Source organism: Panthera pardus, unplaced genomic scaffold (genome assembly GCF_024362965.1).
Source record: "Panthera pardus isolate Hobbes unplaced genomic scaffold, ASM2436296v1 HiC_scaffold_21, whole genome shotgun sequence".
Taxonomy (NCBI): Eukaryota; Metazoa; Chordata; class Mammalia; order Carnivora; family Felidae; genus Panthera; species Panthera pardus.
This window is the reverse complement of record NW_026526777.1, coordinates 49,034,301-49,060,154: the sequence shown is the minus strand read 5'-3', so window position 1 is coordinate 49,060,154 and position 25,854 is coordinate 49,034,301. Positions and strand designations below refer to the sequence as shown.

At 36.0% G+C, this 25,854-nt stretch overlaps 1 protein-coding gene across 8 annotated transcripts in view; it reads left to right on the top strand.

Moving 5' to 3' along the window:
• Nucleotides 1–25,854, top strand: part of RASAL2 (RAS protein activator like 2) — a 358,056-nt gene that overhangs the window by 95,175 nt on the left and 237,027 nt on the right. For 2 of the 8 annotated variants that reach the window (XM_019426054.2, XM_019426038.2), the window contains exon 1: nucleotides 24,767–25,672. The exons of 3 other annotated variants lie outside the window; for them this stretch is intronic. In XM_019426054.2, coding sequence (XP_019281599.1) covers nucleotides 25,075–25,672 — 598 coding nt within the window. In that variant the 5' untranslated portion in view covers nucleotides 24,767–25,074. Of the gene's footprint in view, nucleotides 1–24,765; nucleotides 25,673–25,854 lie in introns of those variants that run through there. 3 more of the 8 variants (XM_053909229.1, XM_019426045.2, XM_019426063.2) reach the window with 2 other exon arrangements.

The following is a 25,854-nucleotide window of genomic DNA, read 5'->3' as shown; positions in this document are numbered from 1 at the left end:
TTACTGTTTTCCTATATTTCTATGCTGTACTCTTTGGAAAGAGGTCCAGTGGTCAGCATACTTAAGGAGTAATGAGTTATGTTCCATCTCCTTGAAGATGGAGTGTCTACATAAATTATTTGAAATTGTTTTGCTTGGGAGATTTTTGTTTCTTACTTGCCTCTCTTCCCCCTCATTTATTTATTTATATCACTGTAAATCCATGGATATTTATTTCTTACTTGGGTTTTAAGTCAGTACTACTTTATATTTTTTCTTCCTCACATTATTCTAACTTTGGCCATTGGAGGCTCTTTCAGTTGGCTTCTTGTCTTTTTGACCTACCTCACGACTGTGTTTCTGTTTGAACACTTTCTTTACTTTCTGGCATTAAAAGAGATGCTCCAGACCCATCTTCTATATTTCCTACCTCTGTCTTAGAATTAGCCATTTCTCCAAAGAGCCCTGGTTCCTTTCATTGGAGAATGGTATTAGGACTCAAGATCTGGGCACTGTGTGTGTTTGTTTGTACTGGGGTACTGTTACTTCTAGGCCCTCTCAGTGGACAGAGCAAGGAAATAGATGCTTATATACTAACCTGTGTATATACACATATCAGTAAATATTTTTAAATGTAATCGTCTGCATCTTTATAAGCTGAAACATGAGTTCATGCTGATGTCTCCCACACTTACACTGCAGACATCATTCTCCCTTCCATGGCTTATCTGGAAACTTTCACTCTAATCCTGAGAAACGTTGCTCCACAACCTGATGCCCATTTACTTACTTGTTCACTTCTGATATACACGTATAGAAGTCTCAATTGTTAATCTAGATCCCTGTGGGAAACAACTTTATTTGCTAAGTACAGTGTGTATATGTAATTTCTTTTAATCTTATAGACTTGAAAACTTCCAAAGTTACTTAGGGGCATCTGTTTCCTCTCCACTTCTCCACCCCCTTGCTTCAGTGAGACTGTTTTCACACATTCATATTAGAAGTAGATTGCTTTATCACATTCTGCATTTAATCCTGAGAACCCCCAACTGCCTAAATGGTTGATTTTTAATATGTATCCTTTAAGGTGTGCTTGTTGATGCTGTAAACTGTTACGGGTTTTGAGAAATCTATAGTATTGTGTATTGACCATTACAGTATTATACAGAAGGGTTCTGCTTAACAAAATTTCCTGTACTTACTTCAGCTATTCAACACCCCTGTTGTCTGTATTTCTGGGCGATTGATCTGTTTATCATCACTATAGTTTTGTATTCCAGAATGTCATACAATTGAAATAATAGATTATGTAGAATTCTCCAATTGTTTTTGTCGACTTAATGTGCATTTAAAATTTATGTCTTTGTGTGGCTTGATAGCTCATTCTTTTCTTTTTTTTAAATAATTTTTTTAAGTATTTTTTTTTTGAGAGAGAGAGAGAAAGAGAGAGAGAGAGAATGAGCCAGACAGCCAGAGTACGAGCCGGGCAGGGGCAGAGAGAGAGGGAGACACAGAATCTGAAGCAGGCTCTGAGCTGTCAGCACAGAGCCCAATGCCAGGCTCAAATCCATGCACCTCAGGATCATGACCCAAGCCAAAGTCGGATGCTTAACTGACTGAGCCACCCAGGCGCTTCTCTCATTTCTTTCTCTTTCTTCAGTTGAATAGCTACTACCTACTGAAGGACTTTTGATTGTTTCTAGTTTTGGGGGATTATAAATAAGACTGCTATAAACATCCATGTACAGGTTTTTATGTGGACATAAGTTTTCAGACAATTTTTTAAATACCTAAGGGCATGATTGCTGAGTCATATTAAGACTATGTTTAGCTTTGTAAGAAATTGCCAAAGTGTATTTCACAGTGTTTATACCATTTGCATCCTTACCAGCAATGAATGAAAGTTCTTGTTGCTCTGCCCCTCACCAGCAATTGGTATTATCACTATTTTGGATTTTAACTATTCTAATAGGTGTGTAGTGATATTTATTGTTGTTTTCATTTGAATTTCAATTGCAGGTATTGTTGATCATCTTTTCATATACATATTTGCTATTTGTATATTTTCTTCAGTGAGGTGTCTGTTCAGATCTTTTGCCCATTTTTTAACTGGGTTATTTATTTTCTTACTGTTGGGTTTTAAAGGTTGTTTGTGTATTCTGAGTAAAAGTGTTTTTTTTTTAATGTTTGTTTATTTTTGAGAGCTAGTGAGTGGGTGAGGGGCAGAGGGAGAAGGAGACGGAGGATTTTAAGCAGTATTTTGAGCGGGTGCCATGCAGACACCCAGGAACGTGGGATCATGACCTGAGCTGAAGTCGGACACTTAACCGACTGAACCACCTAAGTGCCCCTGAGTATAAGTCTTTTTTTTTTTTTTTTTTTTTTTAATCAGATATGTGTTTTATAAATATTTCTGCAAGTTTCTGGCTTCTCTTTTGTTAGAAGTGCCTTTTTGCAAAGCAGTTTTTAATTTTAATAAAGTCCTACTTTTTTTCTTTCACAGATCGTGTGCTTTTAGTGTTGTATCAAAAAATTTAACATCCCCAGGGTGTTAAGGGTGGCTCAGTCAGTTAAAGTGTCTAAGTATTCATTTCAGCTCAGGTCATGATCTCACAGTTTGTGGGTTCGAGCCCTGCAATGGGCTCTGTGCCAGCAGTGCAGAGCCTGCTTGGGATTCTGTCTCCTCTCTCTGCCCCTACCCTGCTTGCACTCACTTGCTCTCTCTCTCTCTCTCTCGCTCGCTCTCTCACTCTCTCTCTCTCTCTCAAAAATGAATAAATATTTAAAAAAATAAAAACTGAACATCAAACACCAGGGCATGTATAATTTTTCTTATGTTTTCTTGTAGAAGTTATGTAGTTTTGCATTTGCGTTTAGAATGTTCCATCTTTAGTTAATTTTGGTGAAAGATGTTAGACCTGTGTCTAAGTTCATTTTTTTACATATAGGCATCCACTGTTGTAGCCCCATTTGTTGAGAGACTGTCCTTTCTTCATTGAATTGCCTTTTGGCTTTTGTAAAAAATCAGTTAACTATATATGCGTGGGTCTGTTTCCGGGCTCTCTATTCTGTTCTATTGATATGTTTGTCTATTCTTTTGCCAGTAACATGCTGTCTTGATTTCTGTAGCTTTATAGTAAGTCTTAAGATCTGGCAATGTGAACCTCCACCTTTGTTCTTTTTTCAGTATTATGTTGGATATTCTTAATCTTTTTTCCATTTTGTGCAAACTTTAGAAATAGTTTGTTGATATCCATCTGCAAAGTAACTTCCTAGGAATATGACTGGAATAGGATTGAGTATATAGATAAAATTTGGAGAATTAACACTTGTCTAATAATGAGTCTTCCAATTCATTAACATGGAGTATCTTTCCATTTATTTAGATCTTAGATTTCTTTCATAGGTATTTTGTAGTTTTTGCATACAGATTCTGTACCTATTTTGTTAGATTTATTCCTAACTATTTGTCTTTTCTTTTTTAGGTGGAAGGGAGATGCTACTGTAAATAGCATTTTTAAAGAAATTTCCAATTTCAGTTGTTCACTGTTGATACATGGGGAAACAGTGACTTTTGTTTATTAACTTTGTCTACTGTGACCTTGTTATACCTCCTTATCGGTTCCAGTTTTTTTGTGTACTCTGCATTTTTCTTCACAGACGTTCATGTCATCTGTAAATAAATGCAGTTTTCTTTCTCTCTTTCCAGTCTAGATGGCTTTTATATATTTTCTTGTTTTAGTGCACTAGTTAAGACTTCTAATAGGATGTTGACAGGAATGGTAAGAAAGCACATCCTTGCCTTATTTCCCATCTTAGGGAGAAAATGTCCAGTCTCCCACATTAGACAGCATGTTAGCTTGATATATTTTATGAAGTTGAGTAAATTTGCTGAAGGTTTGCTTTTTAATTCATGAATGAGTATTGCATTTTTTAAAAAAATTATGTTTATTTTTGAGAGAGAGAGAGACAGTGTGAATGGGGGAGAGGGAGAGAGAGAGAGGGAGACACAGAATCCAAAGTAGGCTCCAGGCTCTGAGCTGTTAGCACAGAGCCTGACACGGGGCTCAAACTCAAGACCTGCGAGATTATGATCTGAGTTGAAGTCAGCCGCTCAACCGACTGAGCCACACAGGCTCCCCGAGTATTGGATATTTTTACAATTTTTTTTTTTTTTGTCCTCAGTTGATATGATTGTATGATTTTTCTTCTTTGTCCTGTTTATATGACAGGTTTCATTAATTAATTTTCAGATGTTGAAATAGTTTTACATGCTTGGAATCCCATTTGCTTATGGTGTCTGTTCTTTTTATGTATTGCTGGATTTGACCCCATATTTTGTTGAGGATTTTTTTTTTTTAATTTTTTTTTTCAACGTGTTTTATTTATTTTTGGGACACAGAGAGACAGAGCATGAACGGGGGAGGGGCAGAGAGAGAGGGAGACACAGAATCAGAAACAGGCTCCAGGCTCTGAGCCATCAGCCCAGAGCCTGATGCGGGGCTCGAACTCACGGACCGCGAGATCGTGACCTGGCTGAAGTCGGACGCTTAACCGACTGCGCCACCCAGGCGCCCCATGGAGGAGGATTTTTATGCCTATGTTTATGAGAGAGATTGTTCTATAGTTTTTCATTCTTATAATGTCTCTGATTTTGGAATTAGTGTAATGCTGGCTTTATAGAATAAGTCAGAAAGTGGTTTCTCTGCTTCTGCTTGCTTTCTTGCTTTATTATTTTTTTTTACATTTATTTTTGAGAGACAGAGCACAAGTGGGGGAGGGGCAGAGAGAGAAGGAGACAGAATCTGAAGCAGGCTTTAGGCTCTGAGCTGTCAGCACAGAGCCTGACGCAGGGCTCGAACTCACAAACCGTAGGATCATGACCTGAGCCCAAGTCAGATGCTTAACTGACTGAGCCACCCAGGTGCCCTTCTGCTTCTGCTTTCTTAAAGAGATTATGGAGAATTAGCATTATTTGTTTCTTGTATGTTTGGTAGAATTCAATATTGAAAGTATCTGGGCCTGGTTCTTTGTTTTTAGAAGATTCTTAATTATTTCTTCAATTTTCCTAATATAAGGCTATTAAGATTATTATGTTTTCTGTGAGTTTTGGTAAATTATGTCTTTCAAGAAATGTTTCATTTGTTGTTTTTGCGGACAAAGAGTTGTTTGTAATATTCATTTATTATTCTTATAGTGCTCATGTGATCAGTAGTTATGACTTCTCTCTTTTTTTTTTCTGAAATTGATAACTTGTGTCTTTTGTCTCACTTTTGATTATCTTGAATAGATAATCAAATCTATTGAATCGTTCCTTTCAAAGAACTAGTTTTTGGTTTTGATGATTTTTTTCTATTTTTTTCCTGTTCTCAATTCCATTGATTTCTGTTTTAATATTATTTTTCTCTACTTGTTTTAGGCTTCAGTGAGATCTAGTGACATGAATTCACTCAGCATTTGTTTTCTTTCCACAAATTTCTTTTTTTACCTTCATTTTTGAAGAGTTTATTGGTAAACATAGAATTTAGTATATCAGGGTTTGTTTTTGTTTCTGTTTTCTTGTTCATAAAAATGTCATTCCATTATCTTGAAGCCAACTCAGGGCTTGAACTCATAACCCTGAGATCAAGACCTGAGCTAAGATCAAAGACGCTCAACCAACTGAGCCATGCAGGTGCCCCAGAAGCTTGATTCCTTTTGATGAGTAATCAACAGTCATTCTCATATTTATTCCTCTTCCTGTTATGTCCCCCAACCCTCTGGCTGGCTTTATTATTTTTCTCTTCATAACTATTTTTTTAGCAGTTTAATCATTATGAGTCTTGATGTGGTTTCCTTGAGTTTATCCTGTTTAGGATTTGTTGTTGGTTTTATGGATTTTTAGTTAGAAACTTAAAAAATTTCAGCCTATTTTTTCAACTTTATTTCTTTTCCCTCCCATTTTATCCTCTCCTTCAGGAATTGCTTAATATGGTTCCACAGACTACTGGTCATTATTTTCAGCCTCCCTGTTCAACTTCTGCTTTTTAATTTTATATTTTGAATTGCTATGTCTTCATGTTCACTTGCATTTTCTTTTATGAAATGTAATCTGCTCTTCTGTCCATTACATAACATTTTTATTTCAGATACTGTATTTTTCAGTTATATAAATTCCATTTTGTTCTTAAAAAAATATCTTCCATTTCTTTTTTTATTATCCCATCTTCCTTTAAATCCTTAAACATTTATAATAACTTTTTATAGTCTTTGGCTGCCAAGTTTATCATCTGCTTCATTTCTGGCATAGTTATCTACTGATTAATTTTTCTACTGTTTTTGCTTTCACATTTTCCTACTTCATAATATGAATAGACATTTTTTTATCGGATTTTGGACATTGTGAATTTTACATTATTAGGGGTTTTTTTTTGCTTTTTGTTGTCTTTAATTATGATTGAGTTTACATTTCTTGAGAATCAGCTGTTAGTTTTGAGGCTTGACTTAAAGCTGTATATGGATGGGTCTAAAGTAGCCTTTTTTCTTGGGCTAATTTAATTCTACCACCAATATGTTACCTTTTGAAGATATCTAAAAAGTGCTTTGGGTATTAAACAAGGTTTCTTCTTTATTTGAGGAATCTCAGATGTCTTCCAGTCCTGAGGGAGCTGTGAAGATTTTTCAACTTCTAGCTCTTCAGCAGTTTTCTAGTAGTCATGAAGTTTAATTCTACTCATATGCAACTTAATTATGCAGCCAATAACTCAAACAGATCCTCATGCAGATTTCTGGATCTCTTTGTGTAATTTCCTTTTCTGTAGCACTTTACCCTGCAAATTCCATCAGCCTCAGTCCCCCTGAACTCCCACTACTCTCTCTTCAAATTCAGTGAGACCATTGTGTTCTGCCTGTGTCTCTGTCCATGTGCCAATATTGAGAAAGTGCCTCTAGCTTAAAATCCAGGATTATCATAAGGTTTATCTGACATGTTTTCCTTCTAGTGTGCTTCCTGTTTTACAATATCTGAAAAATCTTGTGCCACACATTTTGTCTGGTTATCTAATTGTTTATAGCAGGACAGCAATTTCAGTATCAGTTACTTGGTCATGGCAGGAAATGAATGACTATAGCTCCATTTTTAGCAGAATATTAATTATGTCACAAAAAAGTCTACCCTGAAAGTAATTTGATTTCACACATTATTTAAAATATTTCCTACCACAAAACATGTTTAAATAAAACCGAGAAATAGTAAAATCCTTTAACTTACCTTCTGATTCTATTTTTAATTCAATAAACATTTATAGCCTATTACTATTTAATAGGTAAATTATACTCCATGTTTATAAATATCTGTATATTAGACTACATGTGAACTAAATTGTATTGTTCTAGGGTGAAGAACTGTAAGTGTCACTAAAAGTACCTAATTTCTCAAATTTATACTACCCCAAATTGATTGCTATCCCTTAGATGTTTCTTTTGTTTTGATTCAGTGACTCATAGATGGGACCACTAAGTTTCTTAATGTGGTGCCAATGAATGTGGCACTTACAAAATTAAGGCTTAGAAGCATCTAAAATAAAGGCAAGTAACCATGGCAGTTATTGTTGTCCAATTCAAATATTAATTTGTGTCACCTTTGTAATATCTAGAGCAATTACACAGATATCAACTACATTATTGCCAACCATGAGTTACTATTAGTGAACCATTCATAATACTCTCTGAAACCACTGTTATTATGGCATAAGTTGGGGATATTCAGCAATAGCCATATAGTTCTTACGTTCCTTGGTAGATATACCCAAAATATTTTTTAATAAATATTGATTGTCATGTGAGGATAAAATAACTAATTGCTTGTCCAGTAGTGGAGTCAGTTTGAAAATAAGGCTTGTGGAACTTTTTGGGAACTGGTATGAGTACTGACATCTGTCTGTCATTTTTTGAGCCAGAAAGGAGAAGGAAAGACCATAATTAACCAGAGAATTCATGTGGAGTCATTGGTCTCAAGATCAGGTTTCTTTACAGTATAAAGAATTTAATATATTTTCTTGGAACCTTCAGAATTTTCACTTTTCAACAAAGATCGAAATATCTCTTTGTACTTTAGAGTTACATTCAGTTTATTAATGGCATGAATATGTCATAACCCAATGGTCTCAGAGTCTTACTATAATTCAATAATTGAGCCAATAAAAGAAGCAGTTGCATCTATGAATAGAATCTCTACCAATTGTCTGAAAAGTATGGTATGTATATCCCCAGAGGTACACAAGATAATCCTCTGGAATTCAGGTTATAAGTGTATTAGCACTTCTATATATTTTTATCTCATTCTGTTTAAATTTATTTATATTTTACGATATATATTAGTACAATAGTCCCTGTATGTAACTTATACATAAATATACCTAGATAGAGATGTATGATCAGAATTATTTTTTTTTTTTAACTGATGGTATGTGTTGGGGAAAAAAAAAGTTTGAATCTATTATTCTATACTGTTGACAAGTGGTTCTCAATTGAGGACAGTGTCTGGAAGCGTTTTTGATGGTGATGACTAGGGAGTGGGATGTGCTTCTGATATCTCGTGGGTAGAGGCCAGGGGTGCTGCTAAACATCACTCAGTTCACAGACAGTTGTTCCCAAATCACACTGTAACAAACACAAAAAATTGTCAGGTCTAAAATGAATTTGAGAAATCTTGCTACAGACTGTATTTCCTCTTCTTTGGTGGACAGATAACAAAGAAACGAGTCTAGCCTGTTTCTTTTGTTTTTCATCTCACTGTAGACTACTTGGCTTTCCTATGTGTACATCTATATATTTCTAGTAAGTCAAAAATAGGTACCAAAAGAACTGAAAGTACTTATAGATATCCAGAATTTTGGAAAACCAAAAGAATATTCTGAATTAGAGGAAAAGAGGTAGCAAAATATATGAAACCCTGCATAGTCATATCTTAAATATTTGTGTGTGGTTCCACACTCCTGAGATTACCTAACTATGTTCATTAAGTCCTACCTTATGTATTTTTATGCATTTGTATCCTACCATACCTTTTTTTTTTTCTTTTATGTTTGTTTATTTTTGAGACAGAGAGAGACAGAGCATGAACGGGGGAAGGTCAGAGAGAGGGAGACACAGAATCCGAAACAGGCTCCAGGCTCCGAGCTGTCAGCACAGAGCCTGACACGGGGCTCGAACTCACGGACCGCGAAATCATGACCCGAGCCGAAGTCGGCCGCTTAACCGACTGAGCCACCCAGGTGCCCCCTGACATACCTTTTGATATTTTATAAATTAAATTGGTATCCTGATTATTCAAATCTAAAAATAAAGCAGTTTCTGATAAGATTGACAGAAGAGAATCCATTATTGGCTAGAATAAACTGTTTTGCAAAGTAAAGAATAAAGAGTATGTGATCTATGGTCTAACTTGAGTTTTTATTTCTGAGTTTATGTGTCTCTGGTACATGATCCTATACATATTCAACTTCATTTGGATTTCAACCTCTGGATGAAAAACAGCAATCCTAGTTATAGGATAATAAAGAATAAAGAAGAATAAGCATTCACTATGAGTTTTCCATTTTAGAGCATACATTTTTAGATAGTGAAGATCTGTCCTTATTTGAGTTTGTATCTGAATCAAACATGTCTTATTTGTATATGTACTTGCATATACAAGTCCAGATTTTGATTTTGGTTCAGGTCATGGTCTTAGGGCTGTGGGATTGAGCCCTGCATCAGGCTCTGCACTGAGTGTGGGGCCTACTTAAGATTCTCTAAGATTCTCTCTCTCTGTCTCCCTCTGTCCCTCCCTCCCTGTTTCCCTCCCTGTCTCCCCCTCCCTCCATGACTTGCTTGCTTTCTCTCAAAAAAATTTTAAATAAAGATGATTTCCAAAGAGGCCTATCTCCCAAAAGAGTGGCAAGGATTAGTGACCTCAAATACTAGAAAAATTAAGTAAAGCAGTATTCTGCCACCATCCAGTTGCTTCTACTTCTAATAACATGTGCTAAAGAATGTGAACCAGCTGTTCCTCCCATAACTGAATTGTTAGGTTGATCCTTAATTAAAATGAATCATCTAATTGATACATGAGGTTCTTCCTGAAGTCAGGGGATAAGCCTCTCAGAGTTCTCTCTAGATCGAAAAAGCAGCTTATAATAGGAAACAAGTTGAGAGTTACAGTCAGAATTAGATGCATTTTGATAGTAGCACTACTCAAACTCTCTGTGTGTGTTTTTAAAAATTTTCAGTCTGTTGGGAACCAATGCTTTAGCAAATACAAAGATGAATAACTAGAGAAATGAGCTGTATTCTTTTATTACTAGATTCACCAGAGATAAACTTGCTCTATCACATTTCTGTGAAGGTTTTTAAATACTTACTCTCTCTTTTTGTATTCATCTTGACTCAGCCTTATAGCAAATCGTTTGTGGACTACCAGGGGTTTGAGAATCGAGCTTTGAGTAGTGCTGATTTCAATAGAAATTATTTGAAATAAGATTTCCCTTTCTATTGTTTGCATCTTTGGGTTCACTAAGTATAAATTCCTGCCTACTCTCAGTTGAAATACTACCTTCTCTGCAGAATTTTCCTTAACTTCCTCACGGTGCCATGGGTAATCCATGCTCTGTGTTCTCACTTCATCCAAAGGGCCTCCATTATATCAGTTGTTATTTTAATATATTTATTTCATTAAAAGAAATTGTTTTTTTAAAGTTTATTTTTATTTATTTTTAAAATTTATTTTTTAATTAAATGTTTTTTTAACGTTCATTTATTTTTGAAGGAGAGAGAGATGGAGTGCAAGCGGGGGAGGGGCAGAGAGAGAGGGAGACAGAGCCTGACTCAGGGCTCAAACTCATGAACCCCGAGATCATGACCCGAGCTGAAGTCAGGCACTTAACCAACGGAGCCACCCATTATTTTTTTTAATGTCCCTCATTAAAAGAAATTGTAAAAGCAGTCTTTAAGAGCTGGGGACCTAGGATATGTGGCATATAGCAGACAATATGAAAACAATCTGCTTAATGAATGAAATAAATGAATGAGTAAATTGCAGCAAAATCCTGAGGCTGTAAATATCAACACATACTGGATGAGGGAAAACTTCATTTTGTGGAAAGAAGAGGGGCCAGTTTCTTAGTGTCAAAAGCTAGACTTAAGTGAATTAAGTTCTTATAAAAATTAACCCTTGACAGAAAGACAAATGAACACACACACATTTCTTAAGTGTATCACAGATGGGGGAAAAAAGTTCATGGGTGCAAATAAAACAAAGACTCAAACCACTTCAGCTACCTTGCTAGAAACAGTACTTTAAATAATTCTTGGCAAAGGAGATAGGTGTTAGGATGGGGAATGGGTTGAAAGCTAGTGCCCCAAGAATTTGAAGGTAACTTTGTGCTCTACTTCTTCTTTCTTCTCCTTGACCCTCCAGCTGTAAAGATCTGATATCCTATCACACTCCTTCAATGAATTCAATACATATTCGACAATAGCCTACTGAGTCCTCTGCTAGGCACCTTGGAGAATACAAAGGAGCTTGCACACGAGGAGTTTAAAATCTTGTGAACAAGTCAGAAATACATAAAATACAAAGGAAAATGCATTAGATAGTGTTATAGAAGCATGAATGAAGAAGAAATTTTTAAAACATACATAAATTATTTCACAATTCGAAGTGTTTACAGAATGCTTGTCAGTGCCTTTTTATGTTTCTTAGTCCGGGATGGGTTTAGGATAGCTGTTATCGATGACATATCTATATTGAAGTGGGTTTAATATTTTCTTTAATAAAACCAATACTTCAGAGATAGAAATATAGATTATATTTATCCAACTTAAGCAACCAGTCAATAAATGGACAAATTTAGCCTCCAAAGCTAGAAGTGAATCTACAGGGGGATGAAAATGAGAAGGAATTTAGAGGCCTACAGTCTTCTACCTTGAAAGTGTGACTAAGTAGATAAGGGAGTGTATTTTCAGTACTTCCTTCTGTGAGGCTGCACAACTATTTCTTTTGCATTCCATCTCTTAGAGGCTGGTTTAGGAGAGAAGGAAGCACAGACGTGTAAGTCCTGGGATGCTGGCACTGCCCTTGGGGAAAGTTCGGATCTTGCATCACTTCTTGGGTATGCACACATTTCCAGTTCCCACAGAGAAGCTGATCCCTGGCAGAAGGCGGATAGACACAGCCAGACTGAGTCACAACTTGAGAATCAGGGAAATTATTTTTTAAGAGAATAAAGGCCCTTAGTAGGATCAAGTTTCTGTAGCTAAACAGGAAGCAATGAAAAAAAATAGATTTGAATCTGGATCATTTTGAGGGAATCTGCCTCAACAATTTCAAATGATTCTGCCATGACATAAGTCAGTGTAGATTCATGTGGTTATTACCTTTATTGATTCTCCTTCACAAACATCAACTGATAATCTTCTGTTGCGTTTTAACTCCACCTGCCAGCTGTGTAAATGCCCTTTAAATATGGTCATAGGATAAACACAGGTCATGTATTAAGTGGATGTTAAAGAACACAATAAATGTCACAAATCCTCTTTTTTGCCCTTTATTTCTGACTGAAAATTTATTTGTTGGAAAAGTCTTACAACAGTAAAATAAATTACTTTCCTTTATAATTTTGTGAGTCCTCTATATTGAGAAGATGGAAAATTAAATAGTGCTGTCCTGAAAAACTGAGGACATTTATGACATTTATGCTTCATAAAACTTAATTTAAGTCTATTTAGAAATTCTATAACCTTTCTCTGTTTCCTTAAACTTTTTCTTTCATCTATCTCAGCAGCTGACATAGGTACTTGATTTATCACTTCTCTGCTTAGATTGAAATGTTCTTTCTGAAAAAGATGTGCTCTTTGCTTCCTTGTAATTAACAACCTATATTGCCTTATGCATACCTGAGGCTTAAGATAATATTTTTGGGATGCCTGGGTGGCTCAGTCAGTTAAGTGTCTGACTTCAGCTCAGGTCATGATCTCACGGTTCGGGAGTTCGAGCCCCATATCAGGCTCTGTGCTGACAGCTCAGAGCCTGGAGCCTGCTTCAGATTCTGTGTCTCCCTCTCTCTGCCCCTCCCCAGCTCGTTCTTTCGTTCTTTCGTTCTTTCATTCTCTTTCTTTCTTTCATTCTTTCATTCTTTCATTCTCTCTCAAAACTAAATACACACTAAAAAAAGATAATACTTTCTGCCTTAACTAAATTTATATTTCTGGGAAAAAATTCCTTAACAATTCAGTATTTCATGTCTCTTTCTTGCCTTCCTCCCATTTTACATTATTCTTATTTCCTTCCTTTAATACTTCCCTCTATCCATATCCTTGAAGAAACAAATAACTAACTGATTCAAGGAAAACAACTATCTGGAGTGTATGTGACTGTTTTCTCTCCCTACTCTGCCCCTTCTCCTCATGGTATATATTTCAGTGTGATCTTCATGGTTTCAGAGATAATATTAAATAAGTGCTACCAGTCTGAAGTTAGGTACTTTTTTATTTTTAATTAAAAATTTTTTTTTATTTTTTAATTTTTTAAAAACATTTTAGTTGGCAAATACAGCATGCATCAACAATATCATTATTAAATGGTTCTACCCTTATGACCTAATCATCTCCCAAAGTCCATCTTCAAATGCCATCACACTGAGGGTTAGTTAGGATTTTAACATATAAATTTGGAGGAACACAAACATTTGGTCTATAGCATACACACTCACCGTCAATCCATCAATAAAATACACTAAGTATCCATTTCTCATCATTTCTGCTTCTACAACCTTGGAACAAACCAGCGTCATCTTGGCTCTGGATTGGTGGAATTATGAAGTTAGGTACTTTTATTTTAGATCTTTCTCAGGTTTTATTAGTTGATTTAACAAACATTTATTGTGTGCCCACCATTGCCAAGCAGTGGGGTCACTATGGGTCATAAAAACAGGCATGGAGATTATAGCCTTGTGAGTGAAACAGGCATTGATTAATAACCTCACAAGGAAATGTCCAAATACAGCTGCAGTTGTAATAGAGAAATGCATGAGGCTGTGAAGGCCTGTAATGGGTCAGGAGAGGACCCCTTCATGAGGTAACCCTTGAACTGCAATCCAGAAGCATACGTAGGGAGGTGGTGATGGGAAGAAGATCCTTCCAGAGGGAGCAATGTGAGCAAGAGCCCTGTGGGTGGGAGGGAACGTGGCTGGTAGAAAGGGCTGGAAGGATTTAAGTAAGTTTGTCTTTAAGAAGGAAGCTGAAGGGGTGGGGTAGGTACACCACAGTATGTTAAGGAATTTTGGCTTGTTTTGCATTGCTTTTAGAAAAGTAGGGGGAAGCCATTGAAAGGTTTTTTGTTGTTTGTTTGATTTTTGAGTGAGAGAAGGTGCAAGTAAGCTAGGGGCAGAGAGAGAGGGAGAGAGAGAATCCTATGCAGGGCCCACACTGTGAGGACAGAGCCCAAAGCGGGGCTTGAGCTCACCCAATGGCAGGCTCTAACTCACAAACCGTGAGATCATGACCTGAACCAAAATCAGATGCTTAACCAACTGAGCCACCAGGCACCCCCACTGAAAGGTTTTAAACAAGATGCCATAAATTTGTATTTTGAGAAGATTATTCTGAGTACAGTAAGAATAATGGTTTACATGGGGCTGTAGTAGAGGTAGTTAGGTGAGTTTAGGATGCTGTTGTAACCCAGGTGAGAAATATAGTAGTTAATTTAGGGAAATGGCAAGAAGTAGATAGATTAGAGACTACTTATAAGGGAAAATCAGCAAGACTCATGGATTGCATGTTGAGTGGTCAGAGAGGAAGATGAGTGAGGTTTGGGCTTCTACAGCTGAATGGATGTGGTGTCTTTTATTAGGATAAGGAACATTGTAATGAGACCAGATTTTAAAGAAAAGACCATGAGTTAGGTTTTAAACATTTTGAATTTGAGATCGGCACAAAAATCAAATTGAATATATGAGTATGTTGCTCAGTGGAGACAAGGTCTGAACTGGGTGTAAGTTGATGTGGTACCTGTGAATGATGATGTGTGTGGTGAGAAAATGGAGAGGGGGTGCTAAGGACCCAGCTTTGAAAAACTCCCAACATTTAGACTAGAGAAGAATGAACCTCAAAGGAGGCAAAGAAGGTGTGATTAGAGGGGTTGGAGAAAACCAGTGTTTTTATTTTTTATTTTTTAAAAAAGACTTTAATAATGGCTTTAGGAATCATCAATGTTTTTGTTTCTGTTTGAAAATGCTTCCTTATTTTAAATGACCATTGATTCCAACACTTGTCAGTTAAAAGTAGTCTTCATTTGGCCTCTCCAGACACATCTTTGTCTCTTCAACCAGAAGCAGTTATGTCCGTGTCAGGTGTATCTTTGAGTTCTGCTTAGAAGGGAGGTAGTTTTTGCCACAGGAAGTGTTTCATCGGGAAGCAGATGTGCTCCAGTGATAGGAGATGGGAAAGGGATGTTTGTTATTAATTACTTAGCTTTGTATAAACAAAGACTTTGCATTTTTGAAAGATGTCTTCTTCTAGTTAAGAGAAATGACTCCTATTTTTAAAGTTTTTCATGAGTTGATCTAAGGAGGTATGTGCTGTCTTGTTCTAGTAACAGAACTCCAGAACTCTTTGTTAATTGTAGCATATGTCACATCTTCTATTACACAAGAGCATGTGGGATATATAGGATAGAATTTCCGTATAGAAAGGGTATGTCTTAAGATAGGAAACAGTGGCAGACTGTTTGCAAACTGAGAAAGCTCAAGTTTTCCCTTTTCATCTCTGTTTGCTTCCCTTAGTTGAAGTAAATCTGAAAGGACATTTTAATGAGAAGATGATAGCCTATCTTAAACTTTAAAAAAGAAAGAATTTTAGCATTTAAACTAAATAACAGTAGAATAACTGGACTTAATGTCACACCTACACTCTTGAAGCCTAAAATTTTCAACTGTGTTCTTGGAAATGCTAATTTGGAAAATGCTAATTTAAGGAGGTTATGGAATCTTGAACTGGGAATTGGGATACATGTGGGTTATTTGCTTGTTTGTTTGTTTGTTTTCTGTTAACTAGGTAGCTGTGGACAAATCTCTATGCCCTGCCTTTATCTAATTGTTTGAAAGAGTTGGTTAAGTTGATCTGCAATGACTTTTCTAGTTCTCTGTTCTCTAATTCAGATTCTGAGGGTTAATGTTAAGGCTTTTATTTTTGCTGTGGGTAGATTTTATGTATAAGTATATAAATTTTTAATATAAAATTTAAAAAGTTATATGTATTATATGTAAATTTCTACTTTCAGAAGGAGCACAATATACATGCTCATTATAAAATTTCATATATTACAAAAATTAATAGTATAAAAATGAAAATCTCTGTTAATAACAAAAATAACAGTAGATTTTGTTGTTAAAAAAATAAAAGAAAATAGCAACCAAGGAGGCAAGAATATACATTGAGGAAAAGACAGTCTCTTCAATATATGGTGTTGAGAAAATTGGACAGCTATATGCAGAAGAATGAACTGAACCACTTTTTTACATCATACACAAAAATAAACTAAAAATGGGCTAAAGACCTAAATGCAAGGGCTGAAGCCATAAAACTCCTAGAAGAAAAACATAGGCAGTTGGGTATCGGCCTTAGCAACATTTTTCTAGATATGTCTTCTCAGGCAAGGGAAACAAAAGCAAAAATCAACTATTGAGACTACACCTAAGTAAAAAGCTTTTGCACAACAAATAAACCATTAACAAAATGACAAGGCAACCTACTGATTGGGAGAAGATATTTGCAAATGATAATGTATCCAATAAGGGGTTAATATCTCAAATGTATAAAGAATTTACAGAACTCAAACCACAAATAATCTTATTTAAAATGGGCATAGGACTGAATAGACATTTTTCCAAATAAGACATGCATCTGACCAACAGACACATGAAAAGATGCTCAACACCACCAGTCATCAGGGAAATGCAAATCAAAACCACAATGAGATATCACCTTATACCTGTCAGGATGGTTAGACTCAAAAACAGAAGAAATAATGTGTGTTAATAAGGATGTGGAGAAAAAGAAACCCTTGTGTACTGTTGATGGGAATGCAAATTGGGGCAGCCACTGTGAAAGCAGTATGGAGGTTCCTCAAAAAATTAGAAATAGAAATATCATATGATCCAGTAATCCCACTATGAGTATCTACACAAAGAAAATGAAAACACTAATTTGAAAAGATATATGCACCTCTATTTTATTACAGCACTGTATACAATAGCCAAGATTTGGAAGCAACCCAAGTATTCATGGATAGTTGAATGGATAAAGAAGTGATACACATGTGCATATGTGTATGTCCACACACGCGCGCGTGCACGCACACACACACACACACACACAATGAAATATTAGTCATGAAAAAGAATGAGAAATTGCCACGTGCAATAATATGGATGGACCTAGAGGCTATTACACCAAGTTAAAAAAGCCAGAGAAAGATGAATATCTTATGATTTCATTTATATGTGGAATTTAAGAAACAAATGAACAAACAAAAAAAAAGACAAAAACCAGACTCTCAAATATGGAGAACAAATTAGTGGTTGCCAGAGTGGAGGTGGGTAGGGGGATTCATGAAGTAAAGGAGATTAAGAGTACAGTTAACTGTGATGAGCACTGAATAATATATAGAATTGTTGAGTGATTGTACCCCTGAAACTACTGTAATACTGTATGTTAATTATACTTTAAAAAAAAAAAAAAGCCACTTCTCTGCTGCTATTCTGCTTTCCAGCAGTAAGGTCTCCTGCTGGTTTTTGCCTGCTTTTAACAGTTGACCCTTGAACAATGCAGGGGTTAGGGGCACTGACCCCTGTGCAGTCAAAAATCCACATAAAATTTTTGACTGCCCCGAAACATAACTAGTAATAGCTTGCTGTTGACCAGAAGCCTTACTGATAACATATTTTATGTATGCGTTTTATACTGTATTCTTACAATAAAAAATAAGCTAGAGAAAAGAAAATGTTAAGAAAATCATAAGGAAAATACATGAACTGTACTGTATTTATATAAAAATAAAACCATGTATAAGTGGGCCTTATTGTTGTTTAGTGATCAATTGTATATGGAAGAGAAGAGAAAATACAGTCAGTTCTGTTATCATGCCTGTCTTCAAAACCAGGATTTGTACCATGTGATTGATATTAAGGAACAATTTGAGTATTGTGTGAATTTTATGTTTGCTTATGTGGCATTTGTCTGAGAAACTAGCTAAATGCAGAAAACTGTATCCAGTTAAACTGTGTCGAATAGGAGATACTCAGAAAGCATACATTTCAACCAACTAGCAGCTACCTCAGTCCTCCACTGTGTTGTAAGCCACATCCATCCCCCAGGGTGCCCCAGCTCTCTTTCAGATTTCAGATAATCCTCCTTTCTCTACTTCGCGAAAAAGAAGAGGCTGCACCCTTCTGACTCCCATACCCACAGGCAAACTTAAAGTTTTTTTTTCAAAGTAACTGCCGTATTTATTTTAGCATTTAGGTGTTTCTTGACCATTTAACATGTATAAAATGGTCTACAGTTTTTATTAGCTTCTTATCTTTCTTACGTGTCATTGTTACAGTTCCTGAGTGTGGCTCCCCAGCCCCATCTTCCCCATAAGCCCTGTAGTTTTATTGTACAATTTTGTATAGTGTGGTTATTTTTAGGAATGCATGTTACATTATAGCAGAATTGAATGTAATCACAGCGTCTCAAGATCAAGAGAAACTCAAAAGAAGTTGGTTCTATCCTTGTGCCTTAGACTTGGTAAAAATCCTCTTAGTAACTTCTCTAACACCTTGTATACTTTTCCCGTCCTTATGTAAGCCTTTCCTGAGCAACTGGCAGTTCCAAGAGGGAAGCAACCGTGTCTGTCCTGTTCTTTTTTGTCCCTATAGTCCTAATACAGTGCCTGATATATGGTAGGTGTGCAATTACAATGTGACATCTTACTCTATGCAAATGTAAGTACTTGCATACTCATTTAGGGAATTCAGATGTTTCTTTTGATTTAGCAACCAGAATGGTTCTTAAAGCTATGCTTTAAATATTACAAATTATTATTGTGAAACTTTTTTCTTTTTTTTTTATCTTATTTTAGGGAGAGGAGAGAGTATGTGAGCAGGAAACAGGGGCAGACAGAGAGTGAATCTTTAAGTTTGTTTATTTATTATGAGAGAGCGTGTGCGCGAGTGCACCACTCAGGGAGGGGCAGAGAGAGACAGAGACAGACACAGAGACAGAGAGAATCCCAAGCAGTGTGTGCTGTGAGTATGGAACCCAATATGGGGCTCCAACTCATGAATGGTGAGATCATGACCCAAGTTGAAACCAAGAGTCTGACACTTAACTGCCTGAGCTACCCAGGTGCCCCTAATTTTTCTTGAAGTTTATTTACGAGAGAGAGCATCTTTTTTTAAGTTTACTTTTGTTTATTTTGAGAGAGAGCTAGAGAGCAAGCGGGGGAGGGGCAGAGAGGGAGACAATCCCAAGCAGGCGCCTGCTGTCAACACAGAGCCCAATGCAGGGCTCAAACTCAAAACCCTGAGATCATGACCTGAGCCAAAATTAATATTCAGTTACCAGCTGACTGAACCACCCAGGCACCCTGAGAGAGAGAGAATCTTGAGCAGGCTGTGTATGGAGCCCAGCATGGAGGTCGATCCCACCACCCTGGGGTCATGACCCGAGCTGAAATCAAGAGTAGGACACTCAACTGACTGAGCCGCCCAGGTGCCCCTGTGGAAATTTTAAAGTAGTTGATTGAAACTTGAGGTCGCAGAAACATTCCTGTACTGACCCTTCAATCAGCAGCCAATTGTTATAGTAGGATTTATAATGAATGTGGTAGTTCAGTGAGTATCATTGTTTCTAATTTTAAAAGACTATAAATCCTGTGAATATTTTCTTAAAAATTCCTGAATTCATTATGTATATTTTGAGAAAACTCAGAAAATGTGGAGTGGCAAGTTATTGTCTTAAATTCAGATGAAAGATAAAACTTGGAGAAATAAGTAACAAATAATATTAGGCTTTCATAATGATAAAAGATGACTGAAGCATTTTTCGACTCAAACTTTAGCAGTTGTGAGAGAGATGAGTCTTCTTTATTTCTTTAACTGTTCTTCCTAGAGACTGTCACTTCCTCAGTCTGTTGCTCTTTTGCTTTCTGATTTCTCCTGCATCTTTTTCTGTGTTATTTAATATTTTCCAGTTCCACATTCCTTGAATAGGGAAGTTTATAGTAAGAAGAATTGTGGCACTTCCTTAGAAGGATTAAGTTGATGAGTTTAGGAACTGTGATAATTATTTTTACCTTACCTATTTAGTGTATAAAAGAATTTCCTCATTTAACATTGAGTCTCGGAATTTCACGAGGTCGATTACAGAGCTCAAGTTCTACTCCTGTACAACTTTTCTCAAAGTTATAGTCTTAATTTAATTTTCCACTGAAGTGTCTTAATAGGGGCTAATCTTGATCGACTTCCCTCTCCCATAAAACCTGTGGAACTAGATATTTCTTTACATTAGTCGAAAGATACTCTGAAACAGACACCATTACAGTGTTATGAATGAAAATATCTATATTACAGGCTGAAAGGAAATAGTTGTGAAATTTTAAAAATTTCACTTGCTTTTCCTTTTTAAGTTTATTTATTTATTTTTGAGAGAAGAGAGACAGAGCGAGCAGGGGAGGGGCAGAGAGAGAGGGCGAGAGAGAATCCAAAGCAGCCCCCGCACTGTCAGTGAGGACCCCAATGTGGGGCTTAAACTCACGAACTGTGAGATCATGACCTGAGCGGAAACCAACAGTCAGACACTTAACCAACTGAGCCACCCAGGTGCCCCAAATTTTACTTGTTTAATATTTTATTTTGATGTAATTTCAAACCTATAGAAAATTTGCTAGAGTGCAAGAAACTCCCGTATATCCTTTACCTAGATTCAATAATTGTGTACGCTTTGCCCCATTTGTTTTATCATAATGTATCTACTTTTCTATGCATAGTTTTTTTCTTGAATCATTTGAAAGTAAGTTGGAAACATCATGCCCCTCCCCTGTGTCCCTAAATACTGTGCGAATTTCCTAAGAATAAGAACATTCTCTTTTGTAATCATAGTAAAGCTATCAAAATCAGGAAATTTAATGTTGATATGATTCTGTTATCTAATCCATAATCCATATTCTACTTTCGTCATTTGTCTCAATAATGTCCTTTATAGCTATTTTTTCCCCAGGATCCAGTCCAGATCATGCATTGCTTTTAGTTGTCTTTCTTTAGTCTCCTTTAAATTATAGCAGTTTCATAGCTGTTTTTTTTTTATTTTCTTAACCTTGACATTTTTGAAGCAGACTATTTTAACACCCACCTGTGCAGATCTTAATGAATGGCATAACTTGCTTCAGATCCCTTTTTTGTGTGAGAAACAAAATGTGGCTGAAACTGAAAAAAAAAAGTTATTTTGTAGATTTTTAATTTGAATTTATGTGATATTGCTTGTGACTAGGTTAGACTTAGGTCAAGTATTTTTGCAAGAATAATACATGAGTATGTATCCTTCACAGTTCAACATTTCAGGAGGCACATAATGTTAGTTCCAGTATTTGTATGTATGTATGCATTCATTCATTCATTCATCCATCCATCCATTCATTCTCTTTGGCATGTTTACTTCTTTCCTTAAGCCTCAAATACACAGAAAATGATTTCAGAATTGCTAACTCATAACACTGACTAAGCATACCTACTAACTGGAGTTTGATATTGCTTACAATTTTTTAAGGTAAAATTTAATTATGGAAAAGTGCATAAATCTTAAGTGAACACTTGGGTGAGTTTTGATAAAAACATAAACCTATATTCCTATCTCTGTGACAGAAGGCTTCTTGGTGCCCCTTTCCTGTTAATAGTGTCCTTCATCATTGACAACTACTTTTCTGGCTTTTTTTTCCATTATAGATTAGTTTGTCCTGTTTTAGAACTCCATAGAAATGGAGTTATACAGTATGTACCCTTTTGTGTCCATTTCCTTTTGTTGGCATAGTATCTGGGATATTCGTCCACATTTTTTTTTTTTTTAATTAATAGTTCATTCTTTTTCTGGTTGAGTAGTATATCATTGTATGAAAATACCACAATTTGTTTATTCATTCTACTGCAATGGGCATTTCCAGTTTGTGGCTGTTTTAAATAAAGCTGCTGTGAACATTCAGGTACAAGTGTGTATATTTTCATTTCTCTTGAGTAAATGCCTATGAGTGTAACCACTGGGTCATAGGGTAGATGTATGTGTATCTTTATAAAGAAAATTTCAAATTTGTCTCCTAGTAATTGTACCATTTTATGTTCCCATCCCCAATTATGAGATTTCTGGTTGCTCCACATCCTCACCAACACCTGTGTTATTAGCCCTTTAAATGTTAGCCATTCTTTGGATGTGAGTGATGTCTCATTATAGCTTTAATTCATATTTCTCTAACTACTGATGAGATTGAGTACTTTTTTATATGCCTATTGACCATTCATGCAACTTTCTTCTTTCTTTCTTTTTTTTTTTTTTTTTTTCCACACAGCTTTCTTTGTGAAGGGTTTGTCCAACTGTTTTGGCCTATTTTTAAATATTAGGTTTCTGTTTTACTCATTAGTTGTAGTTCTTTATATATTGTGGTACAAATAGTGAGGTATTTGTATGGTGAATATTTTCTCCCATTTTTTGACTTGCTTATTGATTTTCTTAATATATCTTCTACTGAACATAAGCTTTTGATTTTCATGGACTTATATTTATTAATATTTTCCTATTATGGTTAATGCTTTTTGTGTTCTAAAAAATCTTTACCCTCAATTTGCAAATATATTCTCTTATGGTTTATTTTATAAGCTTTATAGTTTTATATTTTGCATTTAGGTTTATTTTCATTGCAGATTAATTTTTGTAGAAAGTGTGATATGCCATAAATAGAGATTACAGCTTAATGTTTATTGTGTTTCTCTATGCAAAGTCAGATTTCTGTTTTTTGTTTTTGTTTTTAAACAGGGGAAAATGTTATGATTGTAAGACACTTTGATTTGTTATGCTTTTGGGAAAGCCAAGTACTTCATCATTTCTTTAATATAGAAATGTGTAAATTTAGAGACTGCATAAACAAAAATGAGATTATTGCCTTATGATAATGGAAATAACTAGAACATTTAAATATACACACACACACACATATATATGTGTATATATATATATATATATGTATGTATGTGTATATATATATATATATGTATGTGTATATATATATATATAATTTATTTATTTGAGAGAGACAGAGATGGTGTGAGTGGGGGAGAGGCAGAGAGATAGGGAGAGAGTGTATCCCAAGGAGGCTCCATCCACACTGTCAGTGCAGAGCTTGAGGCGGGGCTCTATCCCATGAAACCATGAGATCATGACCTGAGCTAAAACCAAGAGTCAGGTGCTCAACTGACTGAACCACCCAAGCACCCCTAGAACATTTTAAGATGTTTAAAAGAATAGATAGCATACAAGGCACCTGGGTGGCTCAGTCGGTTAAGCGTCTGGCTCTTGGCTTCGGCGCAGGTCATAATCTCATGGTTTGTGAGTTCGAGCCCCACATTGGGCTCCAAGCTGAGAGTATAGAGCCTGTTTGGGATTCTCTCTCTTCCCCTCCCCTCCACTCGTGCTCACTCTCTCTCTCAAAATAAATAAACTTTAAAAAAAAAAAGAATAGATATGGTACTAAATTCACTATTTCTACAGCAATGAGACTTCGTGTGAGAACTGTTCTTCATTGTACATGTTCTACAACTACATGAATAGTTTTTTTAGTTTTCCAGATGAGATTATTTTTTTCTACAACTTGCAAAGTGATTTGATTGCCATGTTATAAATCTTTTATTGGTGGTCTGAAGTCTGTCAGGTTTTCCATTTGAAACCCCTATTTTCAGGAGCAGACATTTGAAAAAAAAAATTAACCAGCCAGGAACTTGGCATTCATGATCTTGGTTCACTATAAGGTACTTGCTTTAACAAAATTTTAAATAGTCAGCTTTTTTTTTTTTAAAGTTGTAAGCAGCACAGAGAAGAGTAAAGGAATTTCTTTGTCTAAACAAGGAATATTTTTCCAGACAACTTATCCCAATTAAATTGACAAAGCAAACTTTCCCCTTCTAGAAATCATTTAAGTATGTATGTTCCTATGTTCTATTTCCCACAAGAGACTACCTCAAGACTTTGCTTTTACTTTGCTATAATTCATAGCAAATATCCTTGATCCCTGTTCTCTTTTCTGTTCATTTATGCTTTTAAAATTCTCTCTAGTATATTTATTTATATTTAAAATGGCTTTGAATTTTGGCATTCTTTTTTTCATTTTTCCTCCTTGTAGTGCCTCCTTGAACAAAACAGTATATGCCTCTACCTATTGGTTGACAATCAATATTAATTTTGAGAGAAGATGTGGTATAAATAGCAGTGATTTTCTTGAAATTAAATTTCTGAATACAGACTTTAAAAACTATTCTGAAGAGTTGCCACTTAAAGGGCAGGCTTTGAGGCAAGTTTTCTTTCCTCTTCCGTACAGTGTGGATGTCAGCTTGAGTACTTTCACAATCTGTTTTTAACCCACTGTCATTTGCATGGTGAACACTTAACTGCTATTGGTCCAGAAAGGTGTTTGTGGGTTTTTTGTTGCTCTTATTTCACTTCTTATTTTCTTTAAAATCATTTCCTGAAAACTTAGTACAGAAATGTAACCTACTGCAGCAAGCGAGATGATCTTCTGGAAATCTTTACTTTTGCTTCACTCTGAGGATAATTTGCTTCAGGCAAGAGATTTTTGGGTGCTGCTGAAATTTCGGAGATCTGGGAAAATGGGGTAATAACATGACACCAGCTCTTAAGCAGCAACATCTGCTGTGGTTCAAAGCCACACAAAGAAAGCTGCTTAAGCAGTTGAATATTTTGGACTGCACGGACAAGTGTGGTTCAACTGCAAAGACTGCAGAGTGGAGGAAACTTAAAGTTTAGAGAAGTTGTTTAAAAATGGAGTCGTGGAAGATGAGCATCTTTAAGAGACAAACATCACCTTGTCCTCCAAGCTATCGAAGATCTTTGTCAGAACCTGCTTATGCAAATTCAGAGATAGGAACAAGCTTAAAGAATTATCCTTGGCGTGGTCCAGTGAAAAGCAAGAGGAAGAAAAATGAACATGCTGTTTCCAACCTAGGAAAGCCACTGGGTGCTTATCGGTGGCAAACACATCCCAGCTTTAGGTGGAAAGGGGGCAAAAGGGAGAAATGGCAGACTAATAAAGGAGACGTGGATGAAGCACAACACAAGGTCGTGCCAAAGATGGTTGGTAATAATGCCTCTTCCTCTGCTAATGAGGTCCTTGGAACATCAACAGAGAAGCTGAACCTGGTCAACACCCGGTCACTTCGGGTTCCATTCACCAGATCTATTTCAGAGCCAGAACCCCGCTGCAGTATCAGATTTGGTAGACCGTGGCCGACTTCAGTGAGGTCAGAGGAGTCTGAGCAGCAGGGATATTTCATCCGTGGCATTTTTTCTACTCTTTCCAATGGCTTCTCCAGGATGCTGAGTTTAAGAGGAGAATCAACCAATGAGCCAGTAAGAGAAGGTATATTGTGATGAATAAGGGTTGAAAAGGAAGGGACGGCTCAATTTTAATTACTACTGAAATTTTAATTACTTGTGTTTTATAATAAGATAAGCCATTCTATTTGCTCATTATGAAGCAAATTTAATATAATTTTTAAAAGTGATAAACACTACTACAGAAATCCTCTTTCAATGAATGAT